The 19,879-nt window shown below is 39.8% G+C and overlaps 2 protein-coding genes across 3 annotated transcripts in view; one reads left to right on the top strand and one right to left on the bottom strand.

Annotated features, from left to right (window-relative positions):
• Positions 1-2,468: 2,468 nt before the first annotated feature.
• Positions 2,469-3,554, bottom strand: LOC114229618 (putative protein FAM172B). The gene has a single exon (XM_028138723.2). It carries the CDS (start codon positions 3,552-3,554, stop codon positions 2,469-2,471), a length of 1,086 nt encoding a protein of 361 aa, XP_027994524.2.
• Positions 3,555-13,269: 9,715 nt separating this feature from the next.
• SENP7 (SUMO specific peptidase 7) overlaps positions 13,270-19,879 on the top strand; it is a 163,987-nt gene continuing 157,377 nt past the window's right edge. The window contains exons 1-2 of one of the 2 annotated variants that reach the window (XR_008555605.1): positions 13,270-13,422; positions 13,695-14,060. Coding sequence is in view for 1 of the 2 variants with exons in the window: in XM_054714050.1 (XP_054570025.1) it covers positions 13,383-13,422 (40 nt within the window). In the remaining variant the exon portion in view is untranslated. Of the gene's footprint in view, positions 13,423-13,694; positions 14,061-19,879 lie in introns of those variants that run through there. The other variant, XM_054714050.1, reaches the window with a different exon arrangement.

Below are 19,879 nucleotides of genomic sequence, written 5' to 3'. Positions count from 1 at the left end.
TAGGGCTGAGAGTCAATTTTTTAAATGCAATGTCTAGAATAGGTTCCTCTTTTATTCATCTATGGACAGAGCTAAAAAATAATTTGCGAGCTATTGCTTTTTCTCTTTTTAAAACTTTCTGGAACAGCCAAAATAAAAATTTCACCAGTAAGTCCCTGTATCAGCAAACAGAATTTCTATACATCTAGTCACTCAAGCCAAAAATCTGGTAGTGATCCATGTCATTTCCTTCTCCTCATTTCTGACCTCCAATCAGTAATAAAATGTTATTCATTAGAAGTATTAAGTACTTCTCAAACTACTGCCAAAATTAATTTGGTCTCCCTTATTACAAGCCTGTCCTTCTTCTAACAATCAGGATATTCATTAAAAAATGTAAATCTGATAATATTCTTCTATTTAAAACTATCCAATGGCTTTCATTGTCATTAGAATCAAGGCATAAATCTTAACCATGGACAATGCAGCCTTGCATACGTCTGCTTACATCTCTAACTTTCCAGCTACTGATAAACCTCTCTCCTCTGAGCCCTCCTTTCAACTAGGCTCCACTGTTGGGCTCTGCCCTTAGTTGGCTTAGTACAGTTGTAGCAAGTATTCTGCTGAGTCAGTTTAGCGAAAATCTCCCACCCTTGTTATTGGATCATTATTTGTATCTGATAAAATTCCTCATCCTCCACTCGCAGCATCATATCACCTTGGCTTTCCTTCAGCAAGAATCCCATTAAATCTGTCTAGCAAGAACCTCCCATCCCCCCTGATATTATCACTTAGTAATTTTCCATTCATTGACCTTTACCCTGCTTCTTAGCTACAAATCCCCCGACTCTTCCTTGTATTTGGGGTGGTTCCTAATCTCTAACCCACACTGCAAAACCCCCTTTGCAATAATGCCTCTTGAATATAGTCTTTCTTATTGTCTTTAACAAATGTAAATGAATAATGCTTTATTTAAAAAAAAAATAGGTTTTGTTGATTCTCAGCGAAAAAGGGAGAGGGATAGAAACACTGATGAGAGAAACATCATCAATCCGCTGCCTCCTGCGTGCACCCCTACTGGAGACCCAGCCCTTCACCGGGCATGTGCCCCGACTGGGAATCAGAGCGGTGACCTTTTGGTTCCTGGGTTGATGCTCAACAGCTGAGCTGCACCAGCTGGACAATAATGTTTTCTTTAACTCTAGTCCCTCGTAAGTTTTTAGCTTTAGCTGAACCAGAGTTTTTCCTCCTGCCTCCAGATCTTTGCCTACACTGTTCCTTTGCCTACGATTGTTTTCTCAGATAACTACTACTGTTCTTTAAGCACCTTCATCTCAGGGAAGTACTTTGTTTTTTTTGCTTTATTTATGTTTATTTTATCAGGGAAATCTTCTTTGAACCTAAAGGCTTGTCAGCTCTTTTTTAAAAAAGTATATTTTATTGATTTTTACAGAGAGGAAGGCAGAGGGATAGAGAGTTAGAAACATCGATGAGAGAGAAACATCCATCAGCTGCCTCTTGCACACCCCCTACTGGGGATGTGCCCGCAACCAAGGCACATGCGCCTGACTGGAGTAGAACCCGGGACCCTTCAGTCTGCAAAGCCAACGCTCTATCCACTGAGCCAAACCGGTCAGGGTGAGGCTTGTTAGCTCTTATGCTAGATGTTCTACAGCACCCTTTATTTCACACTTGCAATTTAAAAAAAATATTTTTATTGATTTCAGAGAGGAGGGGAGAGGGAGAGATAGGAATGTCAATGATGAGAAGCACTGATCAGCTGCCTCCTGCACATCCCCTTCTCTGCCCTAGCTGGTTTGTCTTCTGAGGATTGAGCCTGCAACCTGGCATGTGCCCTGACCAGAATTGAACCTCCCAGTTCATAGGTCAATGCTCAACTACTGATCCACACTGGCCAGGCTTGCAATTTGCTTTTCACTGTAAACTACATAAGGATAAAGGCCATGTTGGCCTTGTTTGCCAGTGTCTCCAATACCTAGTATTGACCGGCACACAGGAGACGCTCAAATATTAGCTGAAGGTATGAATAAACATACATAACCAAAAAATTTAAACAAAAGAACACAAACACACAAAGAATAGGATTTGCTTGTGATATTTAATTTTTATGTTCACTTATAATTTTAATATGGCATTAATACTATAGAAATCAAAGACTGACTTAATATTTAATTTCCATTGACTACAGTTTTGGTGCCATTCTATTAAGCCAAAAGAAAGATGCTTTTCAAAAGAAAGGTCCTCTAACTTGACTAATACTATAAAATATTAACGATGGTATGGACTGACTTCCTGGTTCATGATAGGCTACAAAAAACGTATTTGCTTTAGAAAAATTAACAAATCAAACATTAATCCAGAATACAATACTGTGTTTGAGCTAGCAGTGTTCCTTTTCTTCTAGTATCTACATTAGCAAAGTTTCAGTGGGACAAAAAAAAAAAAATCATACATGACAAAAAAGTAAATTAAGCACTTTGATTTATTTTTGTGGAGCTTCTAGTTACCATTGGCACATGAGAGAAATTAATAGTTGTTTTGGCTTTCAAAGCTTTTTTAAAGTATTTAAAAATAGACTGAAGGCTAGAGGAAATGGCTAAGTCATGTTTTTCAGTGCCTGCAGAAACCGTAGGAAATTCTTTTTTCAAAACAGTAGCTGCAGGTCTATTCAAAGGCTTAGGACTTGTCACCCATTCCTGGCAGTGGTGCTTTATCCATGCTGATAACTGTACATCACTTCCCAGCTGGTGTCCTGCATGATGTTGAGAGTCAATAAGTGCAACAGCATATACTTTGTTCATTACTTCCCACTTCCTACGAACAAGCAAGTCCATAAAAACCAAGCCTCCATAACCATGTACAATGAAGGCAACATTCTTGTCTTCAATCTTTGAAATGAAGTAATCCCAAATGTAAGTCATGTGTTCTTCAGGGGTGTTGCTGCATCTTTTTGGAATACATCGGAGAGGCTGTTGGAGAGATAAAAAGCTCTCAGTTTGAACCATTTTTAGAGAAGAGGACTCAATATTTTGTGGTAAAAGGCCTTTCCACTCTTTTGCCATTTTTAGGTCCACAAAATTGTCATTGGGGTTTAACACAATTACATCATAATGTGCCTGCAATGCCATTTGAATACATGGTATCTGACTTCCATGTTCTAGACCATGATATATTATTGCCTGCTGACTCCATTGACCAGCTCGAAGGACCCCCTGGTCTTGAAGAAGGACAAGAAGAGCAGAATGATGATTTGTTAATGCTCTCTCACTCATAAAAAAGAAGCTTCTTGATTCCTTATCAGCCTCTGGTGTGATGTATACTTTTTGTAATTTGCACACTTTCTCCAAAAGCTCATACATGTATTTTTCAAGCAAATGGCCAAGGACCTGGTAGCGCTTGCTATTTCTCTCAGGGACATTTTTATAATAATTAAAGACAAAAGGCCTTTGTGTCTCGATGTGTCTCAACTCAGTTTTTTCATTGAAGTCATATTGAAGTTCTTCTAGTAAGTCAGATTGTTCAATAAACTTTTGAAAGCTCAGTTCCTGTGTCATTGGTAACCACTGAAAGTGAAAATAATATGTTAGTGCTAGAAAAAAAATAACAATTTCAGCTTGCTAAATTCTTCTGGTGGGGAATCATGCTAAATTAAGCACTTCACAAAGACATTAACCTTTTAGCCTATGGTAAAGACTTTAACACATTGCAGACCAGTAGTTTTATTGCTAGCTTTACCCAGTTGCCAGATAAGTTTCTATTGAATGAGTACAAAAAACGTTTTACATAAATGTTAAAGGCACGCTTTAAAATTAAATACCCATTGCATTTTGACGTTATTTATTACATTTTCTTACAAGCTAATATCTTTAAAAAAAATATATTTCTTTATTGATTTCAGAGAGGAAGGGAGGAGAGAGAGATAGAAACATCAAGGATGAGAGATAATCATTGATCGGCTGCCTCCTGCATGCCCCCTACTGGGGATCAAGCCCGAAACCCAGGCATGTGCCCTTGGCCGGAATCAAACCTGGGACCCTTCAGTCCGCAGGCCGATGCTCTATCCACTGAGCCAAGCTGGCTAGGGCAAGCTAATATCTTTTTAAAGTAGATACTTCGTAAAACACTGTGTAATATAAAGCGAAAATTCTCGTGATCCGTCTGCAATGTGTTAACTCAAAAATAATTGTGAATGATGCAAAGTGAGACTGAACATACTAAGGGACAATAGACAGGCCATATATAAAGAGAGAACTTTGACCCACAACCTGCAACAACTTGCCCAGGAAAATAACCTTTTATCTATAATAAACAGCTCAGAAAGCTAGTCTGCTGTAAGATTTGTAGGAAGTCAGGCTGCTACCTCTAGTGACCAGGAAGCTAAACAGTAACTTCTGTTACAATTGGTTGCCTCCTGCAAGCACCCCGACCAGGGTCTGGGAACCTGCAACTGATGTATGTGCCCTTGACCGAATTCAACCTGTGACCCTTCAATCCACAGGCTGAAGCTCTTTCTTTTTAAAAATGTATTTTTATTTATTTCAGAGAGGAAGGGAGAGGGAGAGAGAGATAGAAACATCAATGATGAGAAATAATCATTGATCAGCATGGCCTCTACTGGGAATTGAGCCCACAACCTGGGCATACCTGGTACGCCTTTGACCAGAATTGAACCCGGGACCCTTCAGTCCGCAGGCCAACGCTCTATCCACTGAGTCAAACCGGCTAGGGCTAAAATTCATGTTCTTTTTTTTTTTTTAATATATTTTATTGATTTTTTACAGAGAGGAAGGGAGAGGGATAGAGAGTTAGAAACATCAGTGAGAGAGAAACATCGATCAGCTGTCTCCAGCACACCCCTACTGGGAATTGAGCCCACAACCAAGGTACATGGCCCTTGACCGGAATCGAACCCGGGACCCTTCAGTCCGCAGGCCGACGCTCTATCCACTGAGTCAAACCGGCTAGGGCTAAAATTCATGTTCTTAACAAATATATTAATAGTCTCTCTCCTTAATTTTTTAACACTGGCAGTCTACAACCCACTTCTAACAAGTAGCATAAGCTCTTATCTCCCTGCTCTCTGTTTTCCACATAGTAAATCCAATTTAGATGTTCTCAAAACATCTAAATTGGATCTCACGCCCTTGTTCAAAATTGTCAATGGTTTCCCCTCACTCAGAATAAAAGCCTGTCTTTACCACAGCCTACAAGGTCCCACATTGCCCTTAGCTCTCCAGTGTCATTTCTTTCCATTCTCTCACTTGCTTACTCATCTAGTTACATGACCTGGTTCTTAGCTCTTTCTTAGGTGTCATTTACAATCATTCTCTTGCTTACTTCACTCTAGCCACACCTGGCCTCTGCCTCCAACTTGTGGAGCAAGTTCCTGTTAATGGCATTCCCCCTTGCTATGCTTACAGCTTGGATCACTCTTTCCCTAGATATCAATAGGGCATCATTTTCTTAGTTTCTGCACACCTTTTCACTGATCAGAGAAACTTTCTCTGAGCATTCTGTCTACAAGGGCATTCCCCTCTAGCTTTCCTCACTCCCTATCTATGATTCTTTTTTCTCTCTCTCTCTTTTCTTTCATTTTTTTTTTCTCTTTTTCTTTTCTTTTAGCACTTATTGCCAAGTGACATATACTTGCTTATTGTCTGTTTCCCCCCATTAGAATGTAAGTTCCATGAGAGCAGGGACAAGGACTTAGTTTTGTTCACTACTGTAGCTCTAGTTCTTGGAATAGTGCTTAGTGAGTAGTAGGCAATTAAATATTGTTGTTAGGATTTTAGATTTTTGCTAAGGGCATAAGGAAGAACAAAAATCCTGTAGCTGTATATACAGAAGAAAGATGCATCCATAGTTTTAAACAATTATAGAGCCTTTTCTTTATAATTCTAAAGTTAATATCAATTTATGCTCTGGTCGAATGCCAAGGTTACCCAGTCAGGGCACACACAACATCAACCAATAATTGCATAAATAAGTGGACCAAGTTGATGTTTCTCTCTCTTCCTTCCTCTCTCTAAAATATATAAATTGTTAAAAAGTAAATTTATGAATTATTTTTACAGAATATCCTACACATCTAAATATAATTTTTTTCTCCATTGGAAATCAAGATGGGCTATTAAAATAAAGGAGAGAATGAAATTGTTTTATGTACTTAGTTTTCTAAAGAATGGATTGGAATAAGATAGCTTAGCTTGAAGAATAAGATTGTTAGCTCTGACCGGTTTGGCTCAGTGGGTAGAGTGTCAGTCTGTGGACTGAAGGGTTCCAGGTTCGATTCTGGTCAAGGGCATGTACCTTGGTTGCAGGCACATCCCCAGTAGGGGGTGTTCAGGAGGCAGCTGATCGATGTTTCTCTCTCATCGATGTTTCTTTTTTTAAAAATATTTTTTTTATTGCTTTCAGAGAGGAAGGGAGAGGGAGAGAGAGATAGAAACATCAATGATGAGAGAGAATCATTGACCGGCTGCCTCCTGCACACCCCACACGGGATCAAGCTCCCAACATGGGCATGTGCCCTTGACCGGAATCGAACCCCGAACCCTTTAGTCCGCAGGCTTATGCTCTATCCACTGAGCCAAACTGGCCAGAGCTCATCGACATCGATGTTTCTATCCCTCTCCCTTCCTCTCTGTAAAAAAAAAAAAAAAAATCAATAAAATATATTAAAAAAGAAAAGAATGAGATTGCCAGAGCTGCAAGGGATGCAATTGATATTCTTAGCTAATATATTTATTTTATAGAGAACTTTATTTTATAGAGGCTATAAAGGTAAAATGACATGCCCAAAGAAGGTCTATGAGCTTGGGAGAAAATTAATTTTTACCAGTTATTTTTTTTTTTAAATCCTTACCTGAGGATATTTTTTCCATTGATTTTTAGAGAGAATGGAAGGGAGGAGGAGAGACAGAGAAAGAAAAACATCGATGGGAGAGAGACACATAAATTGGTTGCCTCCTGCACACAACCTGACCAGGATGGAGCCTGCAATCAAGGTATGAGCCCTTGACCGGAATCAAACCTGCAACCCTCAGTCTGCAGGCCAATGCACTAACCACTGTGGAAACCAGCCAGAGCCCAGTGATCTTAAAAATGCATATTATTTGACTGTTTATTTAATTTGTTCACCAAAAGTTTAGTGAGGGAATTTGTTCGACACTTAGTTTCCTATATTAAGTAGTCTAGTTATTTTACATTTAATGAAATAAAAAAAGAATAGTATATAATAATGAGAATTTCAAATTTGGTCCTTCTAGTAATCTGGATTAGGTGGTGACACAGCTATGTTTTGTTGTAGGTGTGGTTATAATTATTATTTTAAATGTCTTTATTGATTTTTAGAGAGAGGAAGAGAGAGTGATAGAGAACCCCCTACCGGGGATTGAGCCTGAAACCTGGGCATGTGCCTGACCAGGAATCGAACCAGTGAATTCTTGGTCCTGGGTTGACGCTCCATCACGGAGCCACACTGACCGGGCCAAAAGCACTATTTTTATTTCCCAATACAGAATGCAACTATGAGTTTTGTTTTTTAACTATGAGGTTTTTTTAAAGAAAAATAATTATGCCTGTATACAATCCCATTTAGTTAATATAGAAAATAGTAGAGCCCTAGCCGGTTTGGCTCAGTGGATAGAGTGTTGGCCTTCAGACTGAGGGACTGGGTTCAATTCTGGTCAAGGGTGCATGCCCAGGTTGTGGGCTCGATGCCCAGTGGGGGGTGTGCAGGAGGCAGTTAACCTATGATTCTCTCTCATCATTGATGTTTCTATCTATCTCTCTCCTTCCTCTCTGAAATCAATAAAAATACATTTTAAAAAAGTAGTAAAAAATGATAGAGCTTATGAAATTATACATGCAGGTGTTCAAAAAAGAGCAAACTAAATAGTATCCTTTCCCCTGCCTACCTCTCCCTAGGAAAGGCAAAAGAAGCTGAATTTAATCCACCTGAGGCAAAGACCTATAGAAAATAGGATAATGGGGCTAGAAAGATAAAAAAAAAAAAGATGTCACCAAATCTTCGGGTTTCCAAGTTTGAGTATGCAACAGAATCCCCAAGGAAAGTTTTCAAAATTAATAGCTTAGTGAACTATTATAAAGAGAAACATCACACAGCTGTCACTGAGAAAAAAAAAATAGGGGACCACATATCCACAGATATGTTTTTGTGGACAGAGAATGTCTCATTTCTGAAAAGATACACAAGAAACCATTAACAGTTGCCTTTGGGTAGAGGAACTGGGAACTGGGACAGGAGGTTCCTGGAGTAAGACGAGTCTTATATTTCCTTGCATATTTGTTAGGTGATTCATTTTTTTTTTTTTTCATTAAAAACAAAAAAGAGAGAAACACCCTTGTAACTATCCTAGGCTGGCTTTACCATTCATTCATCCCCAATGTGCCTTCAAGCGCCCTTGCTTCAAAACTAACCACTGCTTTGTATTTCTTTTTGATTTTATCTCCCGAGTATGCAGCCCTAGGACCTATAGTTTAGTTTTATACTTAAAACAACAACAACAACCTGATACCTCTTCTTGTGAAACCTTTTAAATTTACAGATTATTAGGCCCCACTTTTAGGAGATTCTGATTCAAAAGGTCTGAGGTGAGACTTGGAAATAGGTAATTTAAAAAAAAGCTCCCAAGTAATTCTGAGAGCTACATTTTGGATTTACTGACTCAGTCCAATCCTAGATCCTATGGGCCTTGATTTGAATTATTCAGAGGTAAGTGGTTACCAAAAGTTAAACGATAAAGAAGATGAGACTACCTAAAGTCTCAGTTTTACTAAGTTATAACATGAATTTTTCTAGTCAAGTCAACCAAATGTATTAAGTAGTAGAAATGCTAAAAAAACACATTTTAAGAAAGAACATTTCAAAGAAGTTAGTGGTATATATACAGAATACCTTGGGCTCAGTCCTCAGGCCAAATGAAAATTTAGAGACCTTTATGCATATGTTACAGTAGGCAGTTAGAAAGATAGGGGCTGGGAAAGGCACTTGGGGCTTGGAGGGAATATGTGAGACGTGACAAACCAAAAATAGACAATGCAGGTGGCAGATCCCTAGGTGAAGAGGAAAGATTTAGAACTCCTCCAGAATGTGGTCTAACCAGTGGCATACCACCTGGGTGAAGGAGCCTTATAGCTTAAAGGGTTTTTTTTTTTTTTTTTGAGAAATAAAGGAAGGGGAGACTTATCGAGGGATCCTCCAGTCTAGTGTTATAAGTATCCCGAACCTCACCTAAGCAGAGCACTTGGTTTGGTTTCAGCAGGCTAAATTGCCCGCTCAGGTTCTGAATATATTTCTTTCCTACAAATAAATCCTCGCCTTCTTTTGCTGCTATTTGCTATCTCCTTTGAATTCATTCCTATAAGCAAGACAGGAATGGTGGGGGGAGGGGTGCAGAGTACTGTCTCTGGCCAAGTGCTATCTTCAGCCAGACACCACCCCAACCACTGCTGGCACGTACACTATTCCTCCCATAGCTTCCCGGACAAAGGATTACCCATCTGCTGCTCAAATACCCTGAGTTACTGCAGGTTTTCATAACTTCTGGGAACAGGCTATTCCATTTAAGTTGCAATTATTGACAACCTTAAAAGGAAAGTTGTCGTGTTCCTACTACCCAAAGTCAAATACAGATCACGTATCATAGAAATGTATACTTGAAACCTATATGATCCTATTAACCAATGTCACCCCAATAAATTTAATAAAAATGAAGGCAACCTGAAAAATTATCTTTGAAACTAAACAACCTATCTTTATCTTTAATTCATCACATGTTACTTTATCTGTGGAAGAAAAACTTCCTTCACATAAAAATCCTCAATATTTTAAAGATAAGAATCAATTACTAGTACAGATGAGGTGAGTAGCACCATGAAACATTACTCCAAGACTCTCTCTTTCTCTCCCTCTCTCTGGCTCTCTCTCAAAGATCAACGAAAACACGTCCTCCAGTAAGGATTAAAGTTAATTCACTTGTGAAAAGAAAGGGGCTTTTGTAGATTTCATTAATTTCTCTTCAAAGAAACTTAATCAAGGGGTAAAATAAAGGGTTGATTAATTTCACATTGCCCCTAGGTCTTGAAACTATTAAGACTATACCCACTGCTTTTAAAAAATATAATGAACAGCTAATTTAAATACTTAATACATACTTCTAACACTCAATAAAGAATCATACCCATTATGATAAAACCAGTCCATCGTCTCTTCTCTTATAAATGTTGGACTGATGAATTTCTATTCTCAAATTATTTTAATTTAGCCCTAGCCAGTTTGGCACACTGGACAGAGCATCCATCAGCCTGCGGACCAAAGGGTCCCGGGTTTGATTCTGGTCAAGGGCCGGTACTGTACCTCGGCTCCTCCTCTCCTCCCCGGCCCTGCCCAACTGGGGCCCTGGTCAGGGTGCAAGCAGGAGGCAACCAATTGATGTATTTCTCTCATATTGATATTTCTATCTTTCCCTCTCTCTTCCACTCTCTCTAAAAATCAAAAGAAAAATATCCTTGGGTAAGGATTAAAAAAAAAACAAACAAAATAAAACCAACAAAACAAAACAAACAAAAATATTTTAATTTGCAAGGCTCTAGCCCTGGCTGGGAAGAGTGTTGTCCCAATACCCCAAGGTTGTGGGTTCAATCTCTAGTCAAGAAGCAACTAATGAATGCATAAATAAGTGGAACGACTCGATGTTTCGTTCCTTTTCTAAAAAAAGCAATATATTTTAAAAGAGAAGGCTCTATATGGTGTGAGCTAAGTGTACATAAAAGAAATGACATTACCCCCAAATACACTAAGGAAAAGCATCACTTTTGGGGGTCTTTGTTCATATTTTTAAATTAGGAAGCTTTCCACTGAACTTCATAAAACACTGTAAAAAAATCCTTTAATTAGTCTTTCATAAAAGGCAAAATGAGGTTGTTAAATGACTCCCTCAAAAGTAGAAACTGAACTTTTTGGCCCTTTAGTTGTTTGCAATACAGTCAATTATGCAGTAGATTGGTAAAGCTAAAACAATAAAAATATTGGTTAAAAGAGGTGTCATTCTTTGTCTTTTCCTCTTATTCTTTGAAATTCTTGAGCTTAAAGGTCATTTATCCTCAAATATGTTATTCAAAACAAGCTCCAATTCAAAGAAACAAACTGGCTCACTAAGTCTTTTTTAGCAGAAGTGACAAATTTGAATATATTTGCTAGCCGAATAATTTTATTAACTTCTTATAATTTCATATCTCATAAGTTTACTTCTTACTGCTAAACTTTAAAACCGCTGTTCATGGAAGCTGCTAGTTTGGGGGGAAACGGATTAGGCATACTTACACTTTCCTTTTTTATGTTTCCATCTCTCTGCTCTATTTCCATCTTTGCAGTTAACTTGTTTCCTATACAATTGGCTAATTAAGCCGGTTTAGTTCTTGCGTTAGTTAAATTATCCAAAAAGGTTGGTTCATGAGTAAACTTAAAACTCAGATATTTTTCAGTAAGCAAAGTTATTTGTTAAACACACGAGGGCCTCTGAATGAAACCCTGTAGTGAATTTCAACCTCAGTCACTTCCCTTAAGTATTGCTGCTTTTCAGTCCTTCCAGCTCAGTAAGGCCCTGCCCCCAGCCCAATAGGCCTCGCACCTGGAGGCTTAGCTCTACCTCAGCACGGACCACACAGTAATTAGTCCGCAGACTCAAGAGACTGGGCTCTAGTGGTGAGCTGGGAAAGTCCTTTTGTTGACCTTGGTACAATGGGGAGAGCGAAGCTGCCATTCAACTCAAATATCTTCAGGGTTCCTTCTAGCTTGGAACAGGGCAAATACAGTTATTTTGCCTCTGACTAGAGTGTTTTGCCGAATTTTGATAAAGTTACTGCTATTAAAACTTACACATTAAAAAAAATTCAAATATGTATATTACAGCCAAATAGGCCAATAATCGGGGTTCTTTGAAAGGATAAAAAATAATCAGTCTATAAGTTGAGTTTATTGAGGACAAGCTATGCCCTTAAGTACAGTAATGAAAGTTAGTTGAACGAATTCGTTTACATCCACCCACTTTCTATCATTTCAGCATTTTATGTTTTAAAAAATTGATGTTCAGGCTCCTCCCCGCCCCCTCCCGCCTTTAAAAATAAGGAGCTTGACTTTTAAAGAGATCCTCTGACTTTTTCTTCTCAACCGACGTACTTTATTTCCCCTCAAACTGCTAAATCAATTGCTAGATCTTTTTGTTTGTTTGAGGAAGCACGGTGAGGACCAAGGTATAGGCGAGATCCCGAGGAAAGTAAAACTGCAAAAGGAAGAACTTTTTTTTCCCACCACCTCACGGGATCTAGTGAACCAGTAGAATTCCTAGTTTCCCATTTTTTCACTTTGTGTGAGAATTATTTTTAAAAATGTTCTCATTGATTTCAGAGAAGAAGGGAGAGGGAGATTGAAGTATCAATGATGAAAATCACTGATGGGCTGCCACCTGCACGCCCCCTACTGGGGACCGAGCCCGCAACCCAGGCATGTGCCCCTGATTGGAATCGAACCCGGACCCTTCAGTCCGCAGCCCGACGCTCTATCCACTGAGCCGAGCCAGCCAGAGCTTCTGCGAGAATTGTTATAAGCCTTTAGTTGAGCCAAACGAAGGACATACGCCAGGGAGCTGGCCGGGGAACAGGAACTCAAATGTTCCTCTCCCGCTTTCCAGTCAAGCTAGTTTCCCAGTTGGCAAAGCCTTTTGAAGATCTCGGGTTAAAACTTCGCCCCCTGCCGAAACCGGTTTGGCTCAGTGGATAGAGCGTCGGCCTGCGGACTGAAGGGTCCCGGGTTCGATTCCGGTCAGGGGCATGTACCTTGGTTGCGGGCACATCCCCGGTGGGGGGTGTGCAGGAGGCAGCTGGTCGATGTTTCTCTCTCATCGATGTTTCTAGCTCTCTATCCCTCTCCCTTCCTCTCTGTAAGAAATCAATAAAATATATTAAAAAAAAAACACACAAAAAAAACTTCGCCCCCTTACTTCGTCGCTGGGGCAGACGATGAAGAAGAGCGCCCCTAAAAACACACACCAAAAAAAAAAAAAAAAAAAAAACACACACCAAAAAACAACCCTCTCCCCCTCCCCCTCCCCAAACCAAACCGCTACAAAGTGGCAACGCGAAAAGAAAACAAGTCCGGGGAAGTAACTTCCGGGTGGAGGTGGGAGGCACGGATGACTTCCGGTCTGCGGGCACACGCCGACTCTTGCGCAAGCGCGATTGACACTTTCCTGTGTTTTTTTTTTTCTCCCCCCTCCCCTCCCCTCCCCCTCCCTCCCCCAGCCTGAGGGGTCTTGAGGTGACAGCGACTGCAACTGCGACTACAGCGGCGGGAGGAGAAGATGGACAGGAGGAAGGCCGGGCGACGCCGATCTCCATCGGGTGAGGACCGGCTGGCGGAGGGCTGAGCGGAGTATCGCCTACCCGGGCGAATGGGAGGGCCCGGTGGCGGGTGCTGCGGCCCGGGAGCTCCGAGGGCTCGCGCTCCGGCGGGGGCGGGGGCGGGGGCGCGGTGGGGTGTGGAGGGGAGGGGAGCGGAGGGAGCGGAGGGGCGCGCACAATGGAAGACCCGGAGGTCGCTCCCGCCCCTGCGGGCCCTACACCGACTCGGAGCTGTCACCGAAGCCGTGACGCCCTTTAATCCTTCCCTCCAGTCGGGAGCGCCCTGCCGGAGCCTTATCGCCCACAGATCTTCCCCGTTGGCTTGCCGCTGTCCCGCCACGCCTTCCTCGTAATTCCTCCCGCGTTCCAGTTTCGTGTGCAGCTCCCCAGCGCCTCGCTCCGCTCTCCTCGGCTCCCCTGGTCTCGGTGCTGCCTCTTTCTTCGGCCCTCTTACCTCCGTGTAGGTAGGAGCGGCTGCCGGAGGGGAACGGCGCGGCTTGCCAGTTGACTCTCAGTTCGTCAGATAAAGGCTGCAGCACGTTTTCCTCCTCCTGCACTGGCCCGCTTCAATGATCCTACTTCCCCAGTCTCCTCTTGCTCCTAAAAGCCATTAAAAAGTCGTGTTTTTGTTTTTGAAATTGCTTTACAGTTTATTTTTGAGAGAGGAGAAAGGGGGGGGGGAGGAGGAGAAAGCGATTTTTGTTGTTGCGTTTATTTATGTGTTAATTGGTTGTTTATTGTCTGTGCTCCGACCTGACTGGGTATCGAACCCTCAATCTTGACCATCTAAGGAACTGAGCTACCCGGCCTGGGATGCTTCACGGTGTAAATGACTATCTTCAGTCTTGGGTCCTACATCACAAACTAACAGCTGATGAATCAATTATTTTGTGTCGTTTTCTCATTTTTTATTGTACCTTTTATTTTTGCAGAGACAGCCTTAACGATTCCAAATTTATTTAAGAATGCCCTGGTGGCAGTGTATCTCAAAACTTTTTTTTTTTTTTTTTTCCTGTTCTTATCCGCAATGGAGAGTGAACCCAGATCGCTGGGACATTGCCTGAAGCAGTTGAAAACCTGAAATTCCTTTCATAAGCAACCAGTATCGTCGTGTGTGTGTGTGTGTGTATTTTAGAGATAGTCTTTGCATTTGAAAATACATATATGGATGTAGAGAAAAGTGTGTATGCCTCCAATGGATCATAGTATTTGTTTTAAAGTACTTTCTTCCTCCCCTAAAACCTTCAAGTAAAATGGACACATTAGGAAAATGCACACTGTTCATGTGATGTCATTTGTGTGCTTCCTAACACAACTTCAGGGTTTAAGATTCGCTCATGAGAATCTTCTCAAGCCTTTCTTCAGAGTACGTTGAATCTGTATTTTAAAATTATTCATAAGCAAAAAGGAATTATTGCAAAAACTTTATTATTTCCAAGTTCACAGCGTACCAAAAGCAGTAAATTAGTTGGGGACAGGTTAAAAAAAGAATTGGCACCAGAGACAGGTTTCCTGACAGTTGAATGAAACAATAATTAAATTCATGGATCATTCAAGGAAGAATGACCATTGAACGACAACAAAAAATGTAAACATATATTAGAGTTACAAAACAATTCATAAATGGGTTTTTGAATTAAAACAGGAAAGTTTAAACTTCAGGTTTTCAACTGGTTGCTTCAGACAACATTCTTCATTATCTTTGTTCATTCTTTTTTGAGTTAAATGTACATATTTTTTATTTTTATTTTTTTAGGGGGGGAGAGAGAGAAACATAAATTTGTTGTTCCACTTGTTTATGCATTCATTGGTTGCTTGTATGTGCCTTGAGATATGGAACACACAACCTTGGCTTATTGGGATGACCCTCTAACCAACTCAGCCAGGGCTATATATGTTTTTTTAAATTAAAAAAAAATTTTTTTTAGTACTTAGGTACTAAGCAGTATGTTAAAAATTTTACAAACTTTCATTCTTTCTAAAGTCTTATAAGGTAGTTATTATTTCTAATTTACAGATGAGCAGACTGGGACTTAGGGAGGGTTAGCAACCATAAGCAACAGTAACAAGCAGAGCCAGGGATCAAAGTCTGGTCTTCCTGACTACAAATGTATAATTTTAACCTCTTCTACTGTCACAGGACATTAGTGAGCCTGCTTGGAAAAAAGGAGGCTCCATGGACAATTATGTTTGACAAGAAAATTGTATTTACTACAGGGTTTTACAGGGTGTTTGTTATGCTATTATACATTGTGCTTCTCCAAGAGGTGACTGAGCATGCAGTGATTTTCAGACTTGCTTGATTTTGAAACTCTTCCCTCCTTCCCCAGTTTCATGCAAGCATGTCAAACTCCTGGCCAGCGGGATCCACACCTCATTTATTTAAACAGGGCGTGCCGCCAGCTTTGAGTTTGACATGCTTGAGGATCTAGGGAAATAGGAGGCAAAATCATCTTTTGAGAAAGAGAGACTTTCAAGTATTGGGAGCTCAAAATAGAGTAGGAGGTCAATTAGGGATAAATATACAAACTATTAAGTAACTTAAAAAATCTTTGTTAAAACAAGTTTGAGTGTGTATTAGTAATAGCTGCAGTTCTTATAATTATGTGTCTTTTTTCAGCAGTGCTAAGTAGCCTAGGAAGAAGAATTTGGAAGAAAAGTGAATTTAGTTTTTTTAAAAATTCTTTATTGTTAAAAGTATTACATAAGCCTTAGCTGGCTTGGCTCAGTGGATAGAGCGTCGGCCTGCGGACTGGGGGGTCCCGGGTTCGATTCCGGCCAAGGGCACATGCCTGGGTTGCGGGCTCGATCCCCGGTGGGGGGTGTGCAGGAGGCAGCCGGTCAATGATTCTCCCTCATCATTGATGTTTCTATCTCTCTCTCCTTCTCCCTTCCTCTCTGAAATCAATAAAGAAATATATTTAAAATAAATAAATAAATAAATAAATTTTTAAAAAAAAGTATTACATAAGTCTCCTTTCCCCCCCATTGACCCCTCCCCAGCTGTCCCCAGTGAATTTAGTTTTAATTAGGGTTAAAGGGTATGACAAGATGTGGGGGCAAAAATGGGTTTAGTGTGAGTGAGGAAATGGAAAGGTCAGAGGACAGTATGTTGTAGAATGAGAGGTTCTCATTTGAGAACTTGAAAGGTACAACACTGTTCCTTAAATCCATTCATGAGTGCATGTTTCTTAATTGGGGACATGTAGAGGAAGCTGATTGGAGGAGTAAATTGTTAACTTACAATTTTGTAAGTGGGAGAAGAAGCTTCTTGAGAGAGTGTCTTAAAAAATAGTGTAGTCAATAAAAATCTAGGATTCAGTTAAACTAAGGTGGAGGAAATGTTCAAGAAGATTCAGAATTTAAGGAAATTGTATTACTCTGGAAAGGAATTTAGTGGGCTAGAGAAGAGAGAGAGAGGAAGGTAGATGAAAGGGTGGAGTTGAATACTTAAGAGATGTAAGGCCGTAGAGATCGGTATCTGGGGTGGTGAATAATGTGATCCCTCGGCATGATGATAGAAAGCAGAGGATTGGAAAGTAAATCAGTGGCCCATGGTAACACAGGAAATGGGTTATGGCCATGGTGGGCAAACTGGGGCTCGCGAGCCACGTGCGGCTCTTTGGCCCCTTGAGTGTGGCTCTTCCACAAAATACCACGGCCTGGGCGAGTCTATTTTGAAGAAGTGGCGTTAGAAGTTTAAGTTTAAAAAATTTGGCTCTCAAAAGAAATTTCAATCGTTGTACTGTTGATATTTGGCTCTGTTGACTAATGAGTTTGCTGACCACTGGGTTATGGGAAGGATTGAGTATCTCCAAAGATCTAGACTGGCACTTTGTTGTGTTGCTGTCTCAAACCTGCCTCCCAGATGGGTAAGTCTAATGTGAGTCCTCATTAATTTAGGAGGCTGGCTGATATAGCTTGATTGGAGTGTTGTCCTGCACACCAAAAAGTGGTGGGCTCTATTCCTGGTCGGGGTGCATGTTGGAGGCAGCTGATTGATGTCTCTCTCTCTCTCCCTCTCTATTAAAAAAAAAAAAAAAAAAAAAAAAGGCTGGGTATCCTGCCCTGTATTAGAGATGAGAAACCGAGTTTTAGAGTAGTGACAGCTAGTAAGCAAGATATAAATTTAGGTTGTCTGGCTTTAAAATCTGTACTCTTGAGCACTATGCTATACTACAAGAAGCACATCATATATTTGTTAAATGCTCCAAAAACCAACCTAATTACAAGAAGAGGCACATCATATATTTGTTAAATGCTCCAAAAACCAACCTAATTACAAGAAGAGGCACATCATATATTTGTTAAAATGCTCCAAAAACCAACCTAGTATAAGCTGGAGCAAGTCTATTATAAAAACACCTAAAATTTTGGGAAGTCACAGTACTATTAATTAAAGAAACAGGGTAACATGCTACAAAACAGTATAGAAGCACTTTTAACTCAATAAATTAGTCTGGGAATAGTAATCTATAAATTATCATTTAAGCAATTGATACTCCTTTTAAAAACATATATTGAAAAAAAAAATTGTATTAAATTTAAAATAGACTAGAGTCCGGCTGGTGTGACTCAGTGTTTGAGCGTCGACCCATGTACCAAGAGGTAGCCAGTTCGATTCCTGACCAGGGCACATGCCCAGATTGCAGGCTCAACTCCCGAGAGGGTGGGGAGCATGCAGGAGGCAGCCCATCAATGAGTCATCATTGATGTTTCTCTCCCTCCCTCTTCCTTCCTCTCTGAAATAAAAACAAAACAAAACAAAACAAAAAAACTGACTAGGAAAAGGGTAATACTTTTCAATAATAAAGATTTTAAAAAAATTGACTAGAAAGTGAATTTATGTAAGGTAAAGGCTTTCTTACCATTTATTTATTTGACTTTATTGGGGTGGTGAATAATGTGATCCTTAGGCCTGATGATAGAAGGCAGAGGATTGGAAAGTAAATCAGTGGCCCATGGGGATGACATTGGTTAATAAAATTATATACTAGTAGGTTTCAGGGGGTATGATTCTATAATACATCATCTGTATGTTGTATTGTGTGTTCACCACACCAAAACAAGTTTCCTTTCTTCACCATTTATCCCCAATGTATCCTATTTAACAGCCCCCAACCCTCCTTTCCTTCTGGTAATCACCACACTTGTCTATGAGGTTTCTTTCTTTTCTTAATCTCTTTACCCTCTTCACCCAGCCTTACAGTGCCCTTCTCCTCTGACTGTTTATTTAAAAACTAGTGGCCCGGTGCACGGATTCGTGAACATTGAAAGGAAGTTAATTAGAAGAAAGATTCGTGTGGTAATTACATTATTGCAAAAAATTACATGTCAAAGTAGTATATAATAGTATTATAAAATTAAAATACAAGGTATTTTAATATTGCTATTTGCCCTTTATAATAGACGTGTCAGAGATGAAAGAAATTTAGTAAAATGTATATGAAAATAATATATAAATTGATTAATAAGTAAATAATAACATGATATAAAAATAATGAAAACATGATATAAAACAATATTAATAAAAACAATGACTGATAAATTGATTAAACTTATTCTAATATCTCCCTGTACATCACATTAAGAGTAAAAACACTTTCAGAGTGCTTGACTAATTTCCCTTGTGATGAAGTATTTACAACTTTAACTTTAATGTCACACGCTCTTTGAACTCAAGAGAAAGCAATCATATAACTGACAATGTCTGAAAACGGGTTCAGGTAGGAATATTCCTACTATATCTAGCGTTCTTATGATTTATTAATAGTCAACGCAAATGCTGGCATCACAGGATACTCTTTGAATTAATTCAAATGGGAGGCCAGTGTCAGACAGGGACAAATCAATTCTTGGAATCAGAACAACCTCTCCTTCTGCAGATCCTATTAATACTTCAGCTTTGATTATGTTAGGTCACAATCTTTTGATGATAAATCTAGTACCATTACAAAGACCCCATTTACTCCTCAGATTTCTCAGTAGCATGATGATTGCACCTACTTTCAATTTTAATTTATGACACAGCATTCCTGAAGGAGTAATACTGGTCTTCATCTGGAATTTCTGCCTTAACTATACGTTTAATGTCATCTTCCATTCGTAATTTGAATTCACTGTCTAATACCAATAATATGTGAATGTGAGACCATTGGCATTTCTGAAATTCGATGACATGAATTTTAGTTATTACTTTGCTAAATAAATCGAATTTACATATATCATTTAAAAGAGCATTCATGCCCTAATCAGTTTGGCTCAGTGGATAGAGCATCGGCCTGTGGACTGAAGGGTCCCAGGTTCGATTCCAGTCAGGGGCATGTACCTTGATTGCCGGCACATTCCCCGTGGGGGGTGTGCAGAAGGCAGCTGATTGATGTTTCTGTATCATCGATGTTTCTAACTCTCTATCCCTCTCCCTTCCTCTCTGTAAAAAAATCAATGAAATATATTA

Source organism: Eptesicus fuscus, chromosome 3 (genome assembly GCF_027574615.1).
Source record: "Eptesicus fuscus isolate TK198812 chromosome 3, DD_ASM_mEF_20220401, whole genome shotgun sequence".
In the NCBI taxonomy this organism is placed as follows: domain Eukaryota; kingdom Metazoa; phylum Chordata; class Mammalia; order Chiroptera; family Vespertilionidae; genus Eptesicus; species Eptesicus fuscus.
The sequence above is the reverse complement of the archived record's forward strand: the minus strand, read 5'-3'. Positions and strand labels throughout refer to the sequence as shown.

Bases quoted from the DNA above. Each gene is read 5' to 3' on its own strand.
- LOC114229618 (XM_028138723.2), bottom strand. From the start codon at position 3,554: ATGACACAGGAACTGAGCTTTCAAAAGTTTATTGAACAATCTGACTTA.